Below are 19,830 nucleotides of genomic sequence, written 5' to 3'. Positions count from 1 at the left end.
CCTACTTTCTCTCTGCATTCAGCCATGCCAGGTATCTCACATAAGCAGAATCATACAATTTTTGTCCTTTTGCATCTGGCTAATTTCACTTGGTATAATGTTCTCAAGCTTCATCCATGTTGTAGCATGCACCAGAATTTTATTCTTAGGGATGAATAATATTCCATTGTATGTATATACCACATTATTTATCCAATCATCTACCAATGGATACTTGGGCTGTTTCTAGCTTTTGGCTATTTTGAGTCATGTTGCTATGAACATTGGTATTTAAGTATTTGTTTGAGGGCCTGCTTTTAATTCTTCAGGTGTATACTGGGACGCAGAATTGGTAGGTTATGATAATTCTGTGTTCAACGTTTTGAGGAACTGCCAAATTATTTTCCGAAGCACTGCACATTTTACATTCCCACCAGGAATATACAATAGTTCCACTACTTCCATATCCTTGCCAGTCCTTGTTATTTTCCTTTTTTTTTAAAAAAAAAAGAAATAATAATAATGGGGAGTTCCCAGCATGGCGCAGCAGAAAGGAATCCTACTAGGAACCATGAGGTTTGGGGTTCGATCCCTGGCCTCGCTCAGTGGGTTAAGGATCCGGTGTTGCCATGAGCTGTGGTATAGGTCAGAGGTGGCTCTGATCCCGCGTTGCTGTGGCTGTGGCATAGGCTGGCAGCTACAGCTCTGATTGGACCTCTAGCCTGGGAACCTCCACATGCCGCAGATGCAGCTCTAAAGAGGGGAAAAAAAAAAAGGCAAAAAAAATATCAGTAATAATAATAACAACCATTCTGATGAATGTGAAATGGTGTCTCATTGTGGGTTTTGATTTTTGTTTTTGGGATTCAGTTCCAGGAAACTGAATCCAAGCTGTAGGTGCAGACCTTCACCACAGCTGCAGTAATGCTGGATCCTTAACTCGGTGTGCCACAGCAGGAACGCCCCCATTGTGGCTCTGATTTCCATTTCTCTAATGGAATGGTGTTGAACATTTTTTCATGTTCTTATTGGCCTCTTTGGATTACTGTCCACTTTGTTGTGAGCCACACAGATGTCTGAATAACTGTCCACTTTGGATAACTGTCTATTCAAGTCCTTTGTCCATTTTTGAGTTGTGTTATTTTGTTGGTCCTGAATTGAGAAGCTCTTTAATACTTCATCATATATATGATTTGCATTTGCATATATTTTCTCCCATTCTATGTCTTTTTAACCCCTGGATTGTTTTTTCAATTTTCGTATACAAAATTTTTTTACAGTGAAAAAGTTCAATTTATTTATTTTTTCTTTTGTTGCCTCTGCTTTTAGTGTCATATCTAGGAAACCATTACAAATCCAATGTCATGAAGATTTTCCCCTACGTTTTCTTCTAAGGGTTTTATAGTTTTAGCTCTTAAGTTTAGGCCTTTGATTCACAGAGTTAATTTTTTTATATGGTTACAGACAAGAGTCTAACTTCATTCTTTGGCAGTTTTTTTTTTTTTTTTTTTTTTTTTTTGGTCGCACCCCAGGTGGAAGTTCCCAGGCCAAGGATCAAACACTTGTCACAGTAGCAGCCTGAGCCACTGCAACGACACCAGATCCTTAACCTGCTGTGCCATAAGGGAACTCCTAGTTTCATTCTCTTGAATGTTCAGTTTTCTCAGAATATCTGTTGAAAAGACTTTTTCCCCACTGAATGATCTTAACATCTCTGTCAAAAATCAACTGATCATATATATGAGGACTTATTTCTGGGCTCTATTTTCTGCTCCACTGGTCTATGACTACACTCAAATACTTCTTGAGGAGTTTCCACTGTGGTGCAATAGGATCGATGGCATCTGTACAGCACCAAGGACGAAGGTTCAATCCCCTGCCTGGCACAGTGGGTTAAAGATTACCGTAGCTGTGGTGTAGGTCACAACTGCAACTTGTATCTGATTCCTGGCCCAGGAAGTCCATGTGCCATGGGGCAGTCAAAAAAAACAAAACTTCTTGAATGAGCTTTAACATTAACTTGTCTTGCTGCCTTGTTCAGAATTTACTTTACCTCCATAACTCTGCTTCCTCGTCTGTGAGAGTTTTGACTGAAGGACTCCTAATTCCAACAATCTTATGATTTTATACGCAAGATTTTCCTCAGTACAGTAGAAACAAACCACACATTCCTAATTTGTCAAACAGTCATGAAATATTTCTAAAACTAAAAATTCCTAAGGCAGTTCAATAATTTTAAGTACATAATATATACCTTCAATATCTGAAACTATTAGCATCTGAGGTTGGGAGAGACCTTCTTGAAGACTGTAGAAGTGGATTGTACTATCAAATGTTATGAAGCCAATTTTTGTCCTAGTGTTGCCAGGAAGCCTAAAAACAAATTCAGAAGAGTATTTTATCAAGTTTTTTATCAAGTATTTTATCAAGTTTTCCCATATACATATATACCTAAAATATCTACAAAGAGCTCCATATAAACAGCTGCTTCTGTATTATGGAAATCGTCTGAACATAAATGCTTTTCTCCTGTGCAATGTTATGAGTCACCATAAAAAAAAACTCTACTCAAAGGAAAACACTACAGATAAGCCAAACAATCAACAAAACCTAGCAATAACATAGCAATCCCAATCTCATTACTCCTACATAAAGTTACAACAGTCACTCAGGAAATGACATATAAATACTGGGAAGTATACGCGAAAGTTTGCAGATGACTTTAATTTATAAAAAAATACTTCAAAAATTACCATATACCAACCCTAACATGTAATATCAATTTATGTACTGTATATCTTAAAAAAATTTGTCCAAACCTCTTTTTATATTGTTTAATGAATTCACTTAAGAAGATCAGCAAGTGAGCTTCCATTGTGGTTCATGAGAAACGAACCCGACTAATACTCATGAGGATCCAGGTTCAACTCCTGGCTTCAGTCAGGTGGTTAAGGACCTGGCATTGCCGTGAGTTGTGTTGCAGGCTGCAGATGAGGCTCAGATATGGTGTTGCTATGGCTGGGGCACAGGTCAGCAGATGTAGCTCCAATTTGACCCCTAGCCTGAGAACCTCTATATGCTGCAGGTGCAGCCTAAAAAGCAAAAAAAAAAAAAAAAAAAAGGATCATAGAATGAGGTTTTAAGACTTTAATCTCGTAAGAGGAAAGATAAACTAGTCTTCACTATTGTTTTTTCTGCTTGGGTCAGTCTGCAAACTCTCTGACCAACCAGACCAACCTACATTAAAAAGGCAAATGCTGGTAAGAATAAGAATGTCTTTCACCAACGTAAGAGAATTAGTTTAATTCTGATGAGATTTTTGTCCTGCACATTCTTCCTTTCCATACAAGAGCACAACAGTACTTCACTAAATTGAAAGGTCACATTCGCCTAATGTGGGTTACACTAAGTATCCAAGAGCTATTTTAAGTACCGTTACTTTAGAGAGTGGGACTTCTGGTTTGCAAGGAGCAACCTCTCCGCCGCAAGTGGTAAAAGAACAATTTAAAAATGGGTGATGTAGAGAAGGGCAAGATTTTTGTTCAAAAGTGTGCCCATTGCCATACTGTGGGAAAGGGAGACAAGCCAAAGACTGGGCCAAACCTCCATGGTCTGTCTTGGGGAAAGACAGGTCAGGTTGTTAGATTCTCATACAGCAGATGCCAACAAGAACAAAGGCATCACCTGAGGAGAGGAGACTCTCTCCAGGAAGTACATCCCTGGAACAAAAAAGATCTTTGCTCGCATTAACAAGGGAGAAAGGGAAGACTTTATAGCTTATCTCAAAAAAGGTACTAATGAGTAATAGTTGGACAACACTTTATTTATTACAAAACAGATACATCTCGGGACTTTTCCATGTGTACCATATTTATTTATTTATTTAATTTTGCTTTTCAGGGCCGCACCCACAGCACATGGAGGTTCCCAGGCCTCATGAGGTACCCGCAACCTCATGCTTCCTATTCAGATTAATTTCTGCTGTGCCACGACAGGAACTCCGATGTGTACCTTATTTAAATTGATCTTATACACTAGAATTCAGATCATGAATGGCTGATGGAATATTTCTGTTGGACAGTCCTGAATGAAATAAGATTGGCTTGTGGCTAAATGAATATGGTCAGCTTTTTGAATTCTGGTAGTAACTCCAATTCAACAAGTACTGGAGTTCCTGCTGTGGCTCAGTGGTTAACAAACGTGACTAGCACACATGAGGATGCGGGTTCAATCCCTGGCCTCGCTCAGTAGGTTAAGGATCTGGCGTGGCCATGATCTGTGGTGTAGGTTGGAGACTCGGCTCAGATCCAGAGTTGCTGTGGCTATGGTGTAGGCAGCAGCTATAGCTCTGATTTGACCCCTAGCCTGGGAACCTTTATATGCTGCTGGTGCAGCCCTAAAAGACAAGACAAAACAAAACAAAACACCCAAAAAAACCAAGTACTACCACAGAATTCCCATCATGGCATAGCAGAAAGGAATCCAACTAGGAACAATGAGGTTGCAGGTTCAGTCTCTGGCCTTGCTCAGTGGGTTAAGGATCTGGTGATGCCATGATTGTGGTGTAGGTCGAAAATGCAGCTCGGATCCTGCATTGCTGTGGCTTTGGCTGGAAGCTGTAGCTCCGATCTGACCCCTGGCTTGGGAACCTCCATATGGCCCTAAAAAACAAGTACTATCACTGTTTTCCCCTTCTAAAAAAATGATTAAACTTGATTAAAAAATGTTACACTTCTCAGGGAGATGGTGAATACCTTCTCAAAACCTATAGGAGGAGTTCCCACTGTGGCTCAGCAGTAATGAATCTGACTAGTATCCATGAGAATGTGGGTTCGATCCCTGGCACTCCTGGCACTGCTCAGTGGGTTAGGGATCCAGCATTGCTGTGAGCTGTGGTGTAGGTTGAAGATGAGGCTTCGATCCCGCGTGGCTGTGGCTACGGCTCCGGGCAGCAGCTGCAGCTCCAATTCGACCCCTACTCTAGGAACTTCCAAATGCTTCAAGTGTGGCCCTAAAAAGCAAAAAAAAAAAAACCCAAAGAAACAAAAAAACCTATAGGAGATTGTTTTTACATTTAGATTTCCATAACTGGTTATATTAATATATTTAAATACTGAGGCGATCCCTTCACTGTCTCATAGAACAGAATAAATTCACCTGTTTCAAGTTCTGTTCATTAGCCTGCTAAGGCAAGAGCTGAAGATAAACTGACAATGTCCACCTTATCTTTTTTTTTTTTTTGGTTGCTTTGTGGAAGTTCTTTTTGGTCTTAACTATGCCAATTTAATTAAAGTCCTCTGTATCTAAAATACTGCGATTTACTTACTGAAAGCCATCTTAGTGTGATTTATGTATAGCATCAAATAAAGAATATTTAGCACTTCTCACATTTTATAGATGACCTTTAAGATCAGATCCTTTTAAAATACACTGTGACAACTTATGTTATCAAAGTTTGTGGAATTCTTTACAAAGGCTTGTATAATTCAGGACTGTCTCTTAAAAGGGATTCAAAAACACAACTGTGGAACTGCTGTCTATGTGTGACTGATAACCATGCTTTTACCAACTCATTATAAAGATTAAAGTAGAAGAGCTACACTGTCAGCACAAATTTTATAAATTATTTGATCATAAGGCTTAAGAATTAAAAACAAAATCACAGATCAAAATAAAGTACGATTATTTTAAGAGGCTTAAGAAATCTGAATGTAATGTGTAGACACTGTGTAGATTCTTCTTCCAACAAATCTACCGTAAAAACACACTCTTTTTTTTTTTTGGTCTTTTTAGAGGCACACCCACAACACATGGGAGTTCTCAGGCTAGAGGGTCAAATCGGAGCTACAGTTGCCGGTTTACACCACAGCCACAGCAACGCCAGAGCCAAGCTGCATCTATGACCTATACCACAGCTCTCAGCAACACCAGATTCTTAACCCACTAAGCAAGGCCACGGATCAAACCTGCAAGCTCCTGGATATCAGTCGGGTTTGTTACCACTGAGCCACAATGGGAACTCCCTAAAAACAATTTTTTTTTTTTTTCTTTTTGCCTTTTCTAAGGCCGCTCCCGCAGCATATGGAGGTTCCCAGGCTAGGGGTCTAATCGGAGCTGTAGCTGCCAGCCTACACCAGAGCCACAGAAACACAGGATCTGAGCCGCATGTGCAATCTATACCACAGCTCACGGCAACACCGGATCCTTAACCCACTGAGCAAGAACCCACAACCTCATGGTTCCTAGCTGAATTCGTTAACCACTGAGCCACAACGGGAACTCCCTAAAAACACATTCTTGAGACAGTGAGGAACAAAAACAGCTGAACTGGGTATTAGATCACAGTATGGAATTATTCCTAATTTTGTTTGATGTGATACTCATTTTAGGCCTAAAAACAATTCCAAGTATTTTTAGGTAAAATGACGTGCTAATTGAGATTTACACTAAAATACTCTAGTGGAAAAAGTGGGAAGTAGAGGCAAGATCAGATGAAGCAAGAATAGCTGAATGCTAAAAATACTGAAGTTGAGGGATGGGTACCTGGAAATTCATTGCACTCTTTCTGTTTACTATGTTTGAAATTTTTCCATAGCAGAAAGTTAAAATAATATTTCTCAGAGACAGTGAGGTATAAAGTTAACCAGTGATTTAAGTGATCTTTTAGAACTTAATTGCATGTTTTTTTTAAAAGTCTATTTTGAAACTGCTTGTTCATTTTACAAAAACTTAGCTTCTAATTTAACTTGTATTAAGATACTTACAAATCCAGATTGTCTAACAAACTCTGGCAAACTGAATTCAAGTATCCAGTTTCAACTGCATTGTGAGACACGTCAAATACAAAGAGGTACACTGGAGGCTGAGGTGGCCGTAACTGTAGGAAGAAAATGATCACATTAAACACAGTTAATGGGATTAAATTTAAACTTACTATCTGTCACGTCTACACACAGCAAAACAGGTACGGCTGGAGTTCCCACTGTGGCGCAGCGGAAACGAATACAACTAGGAACCAAGAGGTTGGGGGTTCGATCCCTGGCCTTGCTCAGTGGGTTAAGGATCTGGCATTGCCGTGAGCTGTGGTGTAGGTTGCAGACGCGGCTCGGATCCTGCATTGCTGTGGCTGTGGCTTAGGCCAGCGGTTACGGCTCTGATTAGACCCCTAGCCTGGGAACCTCCATATGCCACGGGATTAGCCCTAGAAAAGGTAAATAAAGACGAAAAAACAAGAAACAAAAAAAACAGGTACTGTTTACAAATTAAGTGGAGACAGTAATAATAACAGATTAAGAAAATAATATAGAAAGTAGTTTAAAATTAAGCAAAACTATATTATTTTCAGATGCATACTTAGAAAAAGATAAATGAGAATATGACTGTCATAGGTCAGAAGAGCGTTTTTTCTAGGACAGGAAGGGAAAGAATTATGATCAGAAAAAGGTTTTTGGGAGCATCAGCAATGTCCAGTTTCTTGACCTGGGTGATGCTAACACAGGTGTTAGCATTATGTGGCAACCTACATATTTATGTTTTATGTACACATTATATTTCACAATTTAAGGAAATTACAGTTCTGAAAATGACAAATCAAGTTAGCCTGAACATATTTTTTTTTCATTTTGGCTACCTCCGGCATACACAATTCCCGGGACAAGGATCAGATCCAAGCCACAGATTGCGGGTTCGATCCTTGGCTTTGCTCAGTGGATTAAGGATCCGGCGTTGGGGTGAGCTGTGGTGTAGGTCGCAGACGCAGCTCAGATCCCGCACTGCTGTGGCTACAGCCCTGATTAGACCCCTAGCCTGGGAACCTCCATATGCCATGGGAGCGGCCCTAGAAAAGGTAAAAAGACCCCCCAAAAAAAGAAAAAAGAAAAGAAAAATTAAAAAAGAAGAAAACTGGAAGTGACCTGAAAATAAATAGGATCCAAATATTTTTTTGGCCACACACAATACGTGGAAGTTAGCAGGCCAGGGGTCAGATCTGCACCACAGCAATGGCCTGAGTCACAGTGGTGACAATGCCAGATCCTTAACCACTAGGCCACCAGGGAATTCCTTTGCAATACTATATTGCAAATTTCAAAATAGATGCACAAAAAACATTAAGTGGAACTTCACATACATCTTTAACTTTTTTTCTTTTTCTGTCTTTTTAGGGCTGCACCCACAGCGTATAGAGGTTCCCAGGCTAGAGGTCCAACAGGAGCTAGAGCCACTGGCCTGAGCCACAGCCACAGCAACACTGGATCTGAGCCGAGTCTGTGACTTACACCACAGCTCACAGCAACGCCAGAACCTTAACCCACTGAGCAAGGCCAGGGATCAAACCCGACTCCTCATGGATGCTACTCCGGTTCACTAACTGCTGAGCCACAACAGGAACTCCTACACTTTTACTTTTTGGCCACACCTGCAGTCTATGGAAGTTTCTAGGCCAGGGGTTGAATCTGAGCCACAGCTGCGGCAACTCAGGATTCTTAGTCCCCTGTGCCACAGCAGGAACTCCCCACTTTAACTTTCCAAACTTACCCTTTCATACTTTTATAATGAACAAGGATAACTTTTATGCGTTTAAAAATACAAAATTTTGTTAAAGGAGACTATATTGTTTTATATGAAACCCTGTATTAAGAAATATTTATGTTATTAAAAAATGAAAGTTTACCATGTATTCTGAAGGAGCCATAAACTCAATAGTAGCATTCTGAACTTCAGGTCTTCTGTGAGGTTCTCCATAGACTCTGGTCAAAGGGTTGTACATGAATTCTTCAGGAACTATGCAAGTGAACAAAAAATAATGAGAAAACTGAAAGGATTGAGTTTAATACAGTTTGCATTTAGCTATTTTCTTAATTTAGGGATTTATAAATAATTCAATATAGACTAAATATTAGGAGCTAAAACACTTTGTTTTTGAGTTCCATTCAATTCATCTCCATACTGAATGGCACTAAGTATGTTTTGCTCTTACAACCACAATCACTATGATTTTCCTTTCCCTATCTTCTAATATTCTCTTTCTCTTAATTCTTAGAAAACAGTTTTCCTGAAACAGTTTGAAAGGATGATGAAAACTCTTTAAATCCAATTATTTTCCCAAATGCAAGACTACATTTTGTCTTAAATTTCACAAGAGTACAAGGATATTAACATTTGATGTATGAAAGGTATACAGACTCTGGTTGCCCCTAGAAAGCTACTGCAGAAACACTTCAAAGGTTAAAGCCTAAGGGTGTGGTGAGATTCAATAACTGGTAAGACCTCTACTGAACATCAGTTGCTTAATGCTCATAAAACACTGGTGCGCATAGAATATTTCTAACTTAGTTACCACAGCAGCTGTCTTCCTGGTTAGTGACCATTTAAAAATTCACATTGCTATATATGCTAAAGGTTATGCTATAGTTCATGAAATGGTCTGGGGTACACATGAAAGTGACTTCAATGTTTATTATAATTTAACTTCACACGTTGAAGCACATACACCTAAGATTTTAAAGTATACTAAACACTATACATATACATATATTTCTGAATTATTTATTTATTTTGTCTTTTTGCCATTTCTTGGGCCGCTCCTGCGGCATATGGAGGTTCCCAGGCTAGGGGTCAAATCGGAGCTGGAGCTGCCAGCCTAGGCCAGAGCCACAGCAACGCGGGATCCGAGCCGCATCTGCAACCTAGACTATAGCTCACGGCAATGCCGGATCCTTAACCCACTGAGCAAGGGCAGGGCTCGAACCCGCAACCTCATGGTTCCTAGTCGGATTCGTTAACCACTGCGCCATAATGGGAACTCCTGTATTTCTGAATTATAGAGTAAAAAAGTAAGTTCTTTTTCTATCCTCACTTTCCTCTACTGTTTTTTTTGTTTTGTTTTGTTTGCATTTTAGGGCTACACCCGCAGCATATGGAGGATCCCAGGCTAGGGGTCTAATCAGAGCTACAGCTGCTGGCCTACGCCGCAGCCACAACAATGCCAGATCCGAGCCATGTCTGCGACCTACACCACAGCTCATGGTAGTGCCAGATCCTTAACCCACCGAGCGAGGCCAGGGATCGAACCCACAACCTCGTAGTTCCTAGTCAGATTCGTTTCCAGTGTGCCACAACAGGAACTCCTCTACTCTTTTAAAAAAAAAAAAAAAACCTCAAACAATAAAATTGATCTTTAAAAAAATCTCTCCCGTTCCTCTATTTCCCAATACTTAATAAAATTTCCTTCTAAACAGAGACCTAATTTTCAGTGTGGATATCAGCATACCCTTTTTTCTTTTCTAATTCCAACAGAATGTTGCTGGTTGGATGATATTCCTCAAATATAAACTGTGAAACAGTCCTGAAGGAGATCTCTTCCTCCTCAATTACTGGAAAAAAACTACATTCAGCTAACCTTCTAGCATTGCCCACCTCCCTTCATACAGCACTGAATGAAGCTAAAGCTGAAACTATTCTGTGGACTTATTTTCATTCACCCTAGAGAAAAGGCACAGGACAACTTCTAAATAAAAATAATGCTTAGGTGTTTCCGTCATGGTGCAGTGGAAATGAATCCGACTGGGAACCATGAGGTTGCAGGTTTGATCACTGGCCTCGCTCAGTGGGAACCTCCATATGCCGCGGTAGGGGTGGGGGGCCCTAAACAGCAAAAAAAAAAAAAAAAAAAAAAAAATCCCCCCAAAAAAAGCTTAAATTACAGGCCTAGATAATACCATGAATATGTCATTTATTATATGCCCAATATAATAAATGAAAAAGGGAATATCAAAGAATATATTATCACATTTTTTGTATAAGAAGAATATAATTATTTATATATTAAGTATAAATACCTAGAAAAACGTTAAAAGGAGTTATCTTTGAGTGGAAGGATTTTTTTTTTTTTAGGGCTGCACCCGAGGCATACGGAAGTTCCTGGGCGAGGGGCTGAATCTGAGCTGCAGCTAGCTGCTGGCCTACACCACAACCACAGCAATGTCAGATCCGAGCCACACCTGTGACCTACGCTGCAGCTTGCAACGGTGGTTCCTTAACCACTGAGTCAGGCTAAGGAGAGAACCTGTATCCTCATGGGTACTAGTTGGGTTCTTAACACACTGAATCACAATGGGAACGCTTTTGAGGGAAAGGAAACAGGACAAGGTTTTTTTCCCACTAAATTTCTCATTTATGTTATCTGATTTCCCTAACAATGCACACAGAAATGTTTAAATGTAATTAAAAAAAAAAAAAAACCCAACATACCATCATTGACTCGGTAACATAAGTTACATTTCCATCTCCTTTGATCAAGAAAGCTGACAAAAGGGTTGATGTATGTCCTGCATGAACGGCATCTCACAATTGTACTAGAGGTAACCACAGGCAATTGCTGAAAACACAGAACTAATTTATTAAAGGCAGTCATCACCATGTCTAGAGATCAAGCAATTAATGCATACCTTTCAAATAATTGTTGGGATAATCTAATTTTAGGGGAAAAAAAAAACTAGGGTAAAAATGTGTGCAAACTACCACACAAAAAATTATGTAGTTGAAATATATTGATTTTTTTTTTTTTGGCTGACTGTCGCCACATGGAGTTCCCAGGCCAGGGATCAGAAGTGAACTGTAGCTGCAACCTATTCTGCAGCTGTGGCAATGCTGGATCCTTAACCCACCGTGTCAAGCTGGGACTGACGCTGCTTCCCAGGACTCCAGAGATGCTGCCAATCCCATCGTGCCACAGGGTACATTGATTTTGAAACCTTGGGGACTTTCCCAGGACCACTTTCACTACATTTTGCCTTTTAAAAAGTATTTATTTTCTCATTAAAAATTTACACTGCAAAACCAACAAAGTAAATTTACAAGGTCTCTCTGAGAAGAATGGCAAAAATATTCTAAAAAAATGACCTATTAAATTACTAGGAAGTTTCCTTTTCTTTTCTTTTGTTTTTTTTGTTTTGGTCTTTTTGCCTTTTCTAGGGCCTCTCCTGCGGCATATGGAGGTTCCCAGGCTAGGGATCTAATCAGAGCTGTAGCCACTGGCCTACGCCACAGCCACAGCAATGTGGGATCCAAGCCGCATCTGCAACCTACACCACAGCTCACGGCAATGCCAGATCCTTAACCCACTGAGTGAGACCGGGGAACAAACCCGCAACCTCATGGTTCCTAGTCAGATTTGTTAACCACTGAGCCACAACGGGAACTCCTAGGAAGTTTTTTCATGTTACATTCATAGGCCACTAAGTTCTCATTTAAAAAAAAAGCTGTCTCAAAGTAAGCTATGGTTAACTATATTTAAATATTCAATTGGACTTCACAATTATGCTCCTATTAATTTTTATGTTGGCTGTGCCCATGACATGCAGAAGTTCCAGGTCCAGGAACTGAACCCAAATGGCAGTAGTGATCCCAGCCATAGCAGTGACAACACAGGACCCTTGACCTGCTGAGCCACCAGAGAACTCCTACCTCCTATTTAAAGTTTACCCTATATGTTAAAAGATTTAAAGTCTTAAAACAAAAAAATCATTTAAATTATAAAATCCATTCAAAAAAAATCATTACAGACAATACAATCCTATCACCAAAACAAGGTTTGCTATGGGATAGTAACTTCTCTTCCTCTTTTTTTTTTTAAGGGCCACATCCACGACATATGGAAGTTCCCAGGCTAGGAGTTGAATCAGAGCTGCTGCTGCTGGCCTACACCACAGCCATGCAGATCTGAACTTCGTCTGCCTCCTACACCACAGCTCATGGCAACACCAGATCCTTAACTCACTGAGTGAGGCCAGGGATTGAACTGACATCCTCATGGATGCTAGACAGATTCATTACTGCTGAGCCACAATGGGAACACATATGTACAGATTCTAACACATGAGGTCACATGTCAAGGTCCCAGAGCCTTAGGGGCTGCAACTGTGGCATATAGAATTTCCCAGGCTAGGGGTCAAATTGGAGCTGCAGCTGCCAGCCTACACCACAATCACAGCAACTCCAGATCCGAGCCTCGTCTGTGATCTAGACCACAGCTCGCAGCAATGCCAGATCCTTTAACCCACTGAGTGAGGCCAGAGGTCGAACCCGCATCCTCATGGATACTTGTCAGATTCTTAACCCTCTGAGCCGCAATAGGAACTCCCTGCAAACAGCTTCTTATAGCAACAAATTTTACTCCAAGAGTGGCAAAATTGGGAAAATGGGTAAAATATTTTAATGGGTAAACAATTTACAACTTTTAAAAATAGTATGGTTCATTAATTTATTTTCTTTAGTACATCTGTTCAGTACCTCCCGAATTTTTCAATAATAGGTTTATTTTAATCTCACTGTGAAAGTGTTTAGTAATGACATTTTTGTTTGAAATACAAATAAAGGAACCTGTCAATGGCCAAATTCCTAAATATAAGTCAAACAAATTCTTGCCTATTATAAAAAACTCCTCTCTACTAAGATCATCTTCCAGAAGACATTTACTTTTATTAGTAAAACATACCACTAGGTCTTTGAAAGGATGAAGCAGCAGTCCCAAAGGAAGTTTGGCTTTATTCAGTAAGGCCTGAGTCTGAGGAATGCCAGTTAGTGTGCATCGAAATAACCTGTATCAAAGTAAAAATCATGTGTCAGTTGTTACTGGGCTTATTTTTGGACAAAAACAAAAAGACCTAAAAGGTACACATTTAAAAAACAGATCAGATTACAAAGGAAATATTTCAACAGACCCTCACAAATTTTATCCTTTTTAAATATTTAAATCCTATTCAGAAAAAAAGGATAGACAGACACAATCCCATTTTATACAACTAAAATAAAGTCCCTTCTCAGCTTGTGCATAAAATAGTCTAGATTATCAAAGGATTTATTTCTCTTTATATAAATCTAGACTGTATAAGAATTACAAGGTGATGATCCAAATTTGCAAATGCAAAGTTAGTTTATTACAGAAAAGCTCACTTTGCTTCAAGTTCTAAAAAGACTATTTAAAAATAACAAAATTCAGGAGTTCCCATTGTGGCGTAGCAGAAACGAATCTGTTGCCGTGAGCTGTGGCGTAGGTCACAGACATGGCTCAGATCCTGAGATGCTGTGGCTGTGGTGTAGGCCGGCAGCTACAGCTCCGATTGGATCCCTAGCCTGGGAATCTCCATATGCCGCAGGTGCGGCCCTAAAAAGACAAAAAAAATAAAAAAATTCAATTCATCAAAAAGTCTCCACATACACTTAAACGCATGATCAATTTTAGGAGAGAAAATAGTCGTATTATGTTTCTTATGAAAAACAATTTTAAATGAGAGCAAATAAAGGATTATACAGAATCAAATCCCTATACGCTGAAGATCTAATGTAGCCACCATAATGATAATGACTATCAATTGTTAGAACCGATAAGAGTAGCTATCACCTCAGGGGATAAAACTATATTTTCTGACTTAAAATATTTCAAATATGAAGTAAGCAACTAACAAAGTGCTGTTTTCTGCATGCAGAACTACTTTCATAAATTAATACATTTGTATAGCTTGTTCATAAAACATGAAGCTCAAAAAAAAAATATGGGAGTTCCTGTCATGGCGCAGTGGTTAGCGAATCCGACTGGGAACCATGAGGTTGCGGGTTGGATCCCTGGCCTTGCTCAGTGGGTCGACGATCCAGCACTGCCGTGAGCTGTGGTGTAGGCTGCAGATGCAGTTTGGATCCCGAGTTGCTGCGGCTCTGGTGTAGGCCGGTGGCTACAGCTCCCATTAGACCCCTAGCCTGGGAATATCCATATGCTGCAGGAGGGGCCCTAAAAAAGACCAAAAAAAAAATCTGGAAAACTTTTAGAACAAGTAAAATGCCATATTTAATAAGAAGCACTGTTTGAGGTCTTACTCTGGGTTACAGTTGAGTTTCTGGATATCTTCATGCAAATTTGGAACCGGAGGCTGCAAAGGTGTTGATGGAAGCATGTTTCTTTCTTGAAGAAGATTGACAACTCTTAGCCCCTCTGGATGAAGACTTAATCCACTCATGCTTGCAGTTAAATGATTAGCACCTAAGGGAGTCTAAAGATACATAATTTCCTGTAAACCAACTATAATGGAAAAAATAAAAATTGTAAAAAATAAAAAATTAATTAATTAAAAGATATAGAATTTCAAAGTAAGTAGCCTTTACAATGTCTTCAGTTGAAAAGGGAAGTGTATAAGGATTTGGCTACTTAATTTCCCTCTAAATAACAAAACTGTAATCTAGATTTCCTGATCAATTTTTTGATTCTGGAGATATGTAATAAGACAACGGCCTTATGAAATATTCATTAACATTCTAATTGGTTTAAAATGTTCATTATACCTTCCTAAAACTTTTCATGTCAATACAATGTAAACCAAAAGATGGAATATAGGTTAAAAAATAAAAACAAAAAGCTTACCTGAGTAAAAGCCTGTGGGCCACTTGGGTAACTGAAGGAGGAGGGTGGCATTCCTGCCATACTAGGTGGTGTGGTGTGCTGATAGCCAGGTGGTAAGGAGGGATATGAATATCCAACACTTCGGCTCACTGTGGGATTCTTATTAGTAGGCTGTGGGGTTGCTAGAAACAAGGTTAACTTTTAAGTTCTATTTTACACTCCAGAGTGCTTTAAATCAACACACAAATCCATTAAATTGCAGAAAGTATAACTCCAAAATCCTTTGGGTAATTTAATACTTTGATTTACCAATTTTGCAAAATAAGACAAACACTGATAACAAAGTAGTAGCAATAATTTTAGAATCTAGCTAATGTGGACTACAGTTGTAGATACACAAAAATAAGTTTAGTACACCTAATTTACTTTCATATCATGTACTAAACTTCGTATTCAGACTAAATTTATTTTTTTTCTTTTTTACGGCCACACCTACAGCATAGGGTCAAATCGGCGTAGGGTCAAATCCCAGGCTAGGGATCAAATTGGAGCTGCAGCTGTAGGCCTACACCACAGCCACAATAATGCCAAATCTGAGTCACATCTTCAAACTACTTGGCAGCTTGCAGCAACAGTGAGTGAGGTCAAATACGGAACTTGAATCCTCACGGATACTAGTCAGTTTCTTAACTCACTGGGCTACAATGTGAACTCCCAGACAAAAATTTTAATTCAAAACAACTTTAATTAAAACAGACTAAATGTTCAACTAGTTCAATTTATTTAAGTAGATCTAATTGATAAAAATACTCTACAGTCATAACATAATAATAATAAAGTGCATGATCCCAATTCTTTTTTTTTTTTTTTGTCTTTTTTTTGCTATTTCTTTGGGCCGCTCCTGCGACATATGGAGGTTCCCAAGCTAGGGGTCTAATCGGAGCTGTAGCCACCTGCTTACACCAGAGCCACAGCAACGCGGGATCCAAGCCGCGTCTGCAACCTACACCACAGCTCACGGCAACGCCGGATCGTTAACCCACTGAGCAAGGGCAGGGACCGAACCCGCAACCTCATGGTTCCTAGTTGGATTCGTTAACCACTGCGCCACGATGGGAACTCCCATGATCCCAATTCTAAAGGCGGGGAAAAAAAAAACAAAAAACAACCTAGAAAAAAAATCTAAATGTATGGAGATAAAAAATGTTAAGAGTAGTTATCAGCACTTGACATAATTATGAAATGTCCTTTGTTTCCCACAAGGAATACATATTGAAAAAAAAAAAAAAACTTTCATAGCATCTCACCCAAAAAGCCACCGCCTTCAATTTCATCGTAACTATTGTGAACCACCATAGATCCATTATTGGTATTTGATGTAATACCTAAGGAGGAATTTCATTAATAATACTTAAATTAGAACAATTATTATAATTTCTGCAAGATTTGAGCTAATGTCTAAAATTTAAGATAACTTTCCACATGACAAATAGTTTAAACCACAGCCAGGGAACAAGGGCAAATGTTGAAATAAAATTTATTTTCCTCTTTTTTTTTAGGGCTGCACCTGCAGCATAGGCAAGTTCCCAGGCCAAGGGTCAAATCAGAGCTGTTGCTGCCAGCCTACACCACAGCCACAGCAATGCTGGATCTGAGCCGCGTCTGTGACCTATACCACAGCTCACAGAAAAGGTGGATCCTTAACCCACTGAGCAAGGCCAGGGATTGAACCCAAGTCCTCATGGATGCTAGTCAGGTTCGTTACCACTGAGCCACAAAGGGAATCCCTAAAATAAAATTAAAAAGAAATTATTTATTAAAGTAAAATAAAATTTTCAAACAGGAGTTTCCTCTGTGGCACAGTGGGATCCAGTGTCGCCACAACTGTGGCATAGGTCACAGCTTTGGCTTGGATTCATTTCCTGGCCTGGGAACTACCATGTGCCATGCGTACTGTCAAAAAAAAAAAAGTAATAAGTAATTTTTAAAAAATCAAACAGTGTGTAGGTTTTTAAATACACAATAGATATAAAAATTTCAAATAACTTTATAAACCTCTAAAAATGGTATTTTGTGAAATTTATCAAATTACATACTATCTGAAAGATTTTAGCAATTGTTGAGAGCAGCATTAAAATCTAAGGAATAGTACATACTAAAAAAAAATTCAACAAAATCAATGCTACTTAAAGATGAAATAAAATGAGGATAAAAACTGTTTTTTCAAAATATGGAATAAACAGAACAGAATTAATTTTAAGGTGATATGTATTAATTAGAACTGGAGTTCCCATCGTGGCTAAGCAGTTAACAAACCTGACTAGTATCCATGAGGATGTGGGTTTGATTCTGGCTCGCTCAGTGGGTTAAGGATCTGGCGTTTCAGTGAGCTATAGTATAGGTCGCAGACATGGCTCAGACACCAAATTGCTGTGCTGTGGCAGAGGCTGACAGATGCAGCTCTGATTGGACCCCTAGCCTGGAAATCTCCATATGCTGCAGGTACGGCCCTAAAAAAGCAAAAAAAAAAAAAAAAAGAACAACTGCTTTAGTCTAGAGAATAACCACTAAGATTAATAAGAAATATTTTATTTCTAAGTACCTCTACTATTTTTTTTTTTTTTTTTTTTTTTTGTCTTTTTGTCTTTTTGCCTTTTCTAGGGCTGCTTCCTGCAGCACATGGAGGTTCCCAGGCTAGGGGTCTAATCGGAGCTGTAGCCACCGGCCTAGGCCGGAGTCACAGCAACTCGGGATCCGAGCCGCGTCTGCAACCTACACCACAGCTCTCGGCAACACCGGATCCTTAACCCACTGAGCAAAGCCAGGGATCGAAACTGCAACCTCATGGTTCCTAGTTGGATTCGTTGCGGCTGTACCACGATGAGAACTCCTAAAGTTATATTTTAAAGTGACATCTGAAGACAATGCTTTAAAACAATAAAATATCAAAATACTTCTACATTGGACTTTTTATTTAGACTTATAAATATGTTAGTAGTTATAAGAGCAGTAATCAAAATACTGCTTCCACAGAAAAATGTTAATATATTAAAAGGATAGCTCTAACACCATGCCCAGAAAAGCAGAAGCTCTCTTGCTTTCCTCTCCCAGGCATCTAACTTTAGAGCCATGAGTTTTAAAATCTGCACAGCAACAAGGACAGTTAACAGCAGTGATCCCCAAAGCTAGTCCATAGCCCAGCACAGAACAGGGGAATGCTGAGAAAGTTTTTAAAACTCTACATTCCTGAGGGGCATCCCTAAACCAAAACAACCAGATTTTCTGGAAGAACATGATTTGAATGCATGGAATTCAGATAATATTCATCCTCCTACCCTGAGTTAAAACTTTAGGACCTGAATTGGTTTTTGCCATGCTTACCTTCTTGCTTGCTAGCTGAATTAAATGAGGGCTGAGGCACAGCTCTAAGTGTTGATTTCTGAGGAGGAAGGGCCCTGACTGGAGGTGGTCCTCCAGTTGGAGGGGGTCCAAGAGGAGCTCCTGGTTGAAAAGTAGTAGGTAGAGGTGGACTCACTAAGGGTGGTGTAGACCCTATGGAAACAGCGGTTTTTCACATGTCATTTAAGAACTTAAGGCCAAAATACTTTTACCAACATTAAGTAACTTCTGAGTTTATATTTTAAATATAAACCAACAAAGTACCAGAAATAAGTTACTTCCCAGATTAAAGACTTTTAAATTTATATCCATACTTCACACATTTCTAAATCTCTCCTTATCTGTCAATTATTAAAGCAGTATAAAGGCAGTATCAGCAACAAATCACTTATAGGATAGACATGATGCCCTGTTTATTAGTTTTTCATTTAACTGGCCACAGAGTTTCAACAGGTCACATCAAATATTCTAGCAGAAATTAATATGAATAAAATTTTATGAATGCCTATCAATATAGTTAGATTTAGAGCTAACTTTCTAAAACTACAAAGTACTGTGGTTATTCTAAATTCTCCAAGTTTTTTTATCATTTTCAAAGTGAATTTTTTGGCTACACCCACAGCATGTGGAAGTTCCTGGGCCAGGGATCGAACCCGTACCACAGCTATAACCAAATCCACAGCAGTGACAAAGCCAGATCCTCAACCCACTGAGCCACAAGGGAACTCCATCACCAACTTTCTATTAGGACAATAAGTTCTAACTCATGTAAAAACACTGTTAGTTACTCTTGGGGAAACTCTTCCATGTGACATGGAAAGTTCCAAAACTCTGTTCATTCAAATCAATGCAACTGCTTCCACCTTCTCATTCGCCAAAGAGGAGGAATAAAGACTACAAGGTAGATAAAAATAGTACTGATAAAACATATGGGAGTTCCCGTCGTGGCACAGTGGTTAATGAATCCAACTAGGAACCAAGAGGTTGCAGGTTTGGTCCCTGCCCTTGCTCAGTGGGTTAAGGATCCGGCATTGCCGTGAGCTGTGGTGTAGGTTGCAGAC

At 39.3% G+C, this 19,830-nt stretch overlaps 1 protein-coding gene across 5 annotated transcripts in view; it reads right to left on the bottom strand.

The window, feature by feature from the left end:
• Positions 1 to 19,830, bottom strand: part of SEC24A (SEC24 homolog A, COPII coat complex component) — a 118,783-nt gene that overhangs the window by 29,424 nt on the left and 69,529 nt on the right. For 3 of the 5 annotated variants that reach the window (XM_005655003.3, XM_021078134.1, NM_001243924.1), the window contains 9 exon segments: positions 18,752 to 18,922; positions 16,678 to 16,755; positions 15,392 to 15,552; positions 14,851 to 15,023; positions 13,475 to 13,577; positions 11,230 to 11,356; positions 8,651 to 8,760; positions 6,744 to 6,856; positions 2,234 to 2,352 (listed from right to left, as the gene is read on the bottom strand). In XM_005655003.3, the coding sequence (XP_005655060.1) occupies positions 2,234 to 2,352; positions 6,744 to 6,856; positions 8,651 to 8,760; positions 11,230 to 11,356; positions 13,475 to 13,577; positions 14,851 to 15,023; positions 15,392 to 15,552; positions 16,678 to 16,755; positions 18,752 to 18,922 (1,155 nt within the window). 5 annotated transcript variants of the gene reach the window in all.

The sequence above is a fragment of the Sus scrofa genome, chromosome 2, assembly GCF_000003025.6.
Source record: "Sus scrofa isolate TJ Tabasco breed Duroc chromosome 2, Sscrofa11.1, whole genome shotgun sequence".
NCBI classification, from domain to species: domain Eukaryota; kingdom Metazoa; phylum Chordata; class Mammalia; order Artiodactyla; family Suidae; genus Sus; species Sus scrofa.
This window is presented reverse-complemented; position numbering and strand designations above follow the sequence as displayed.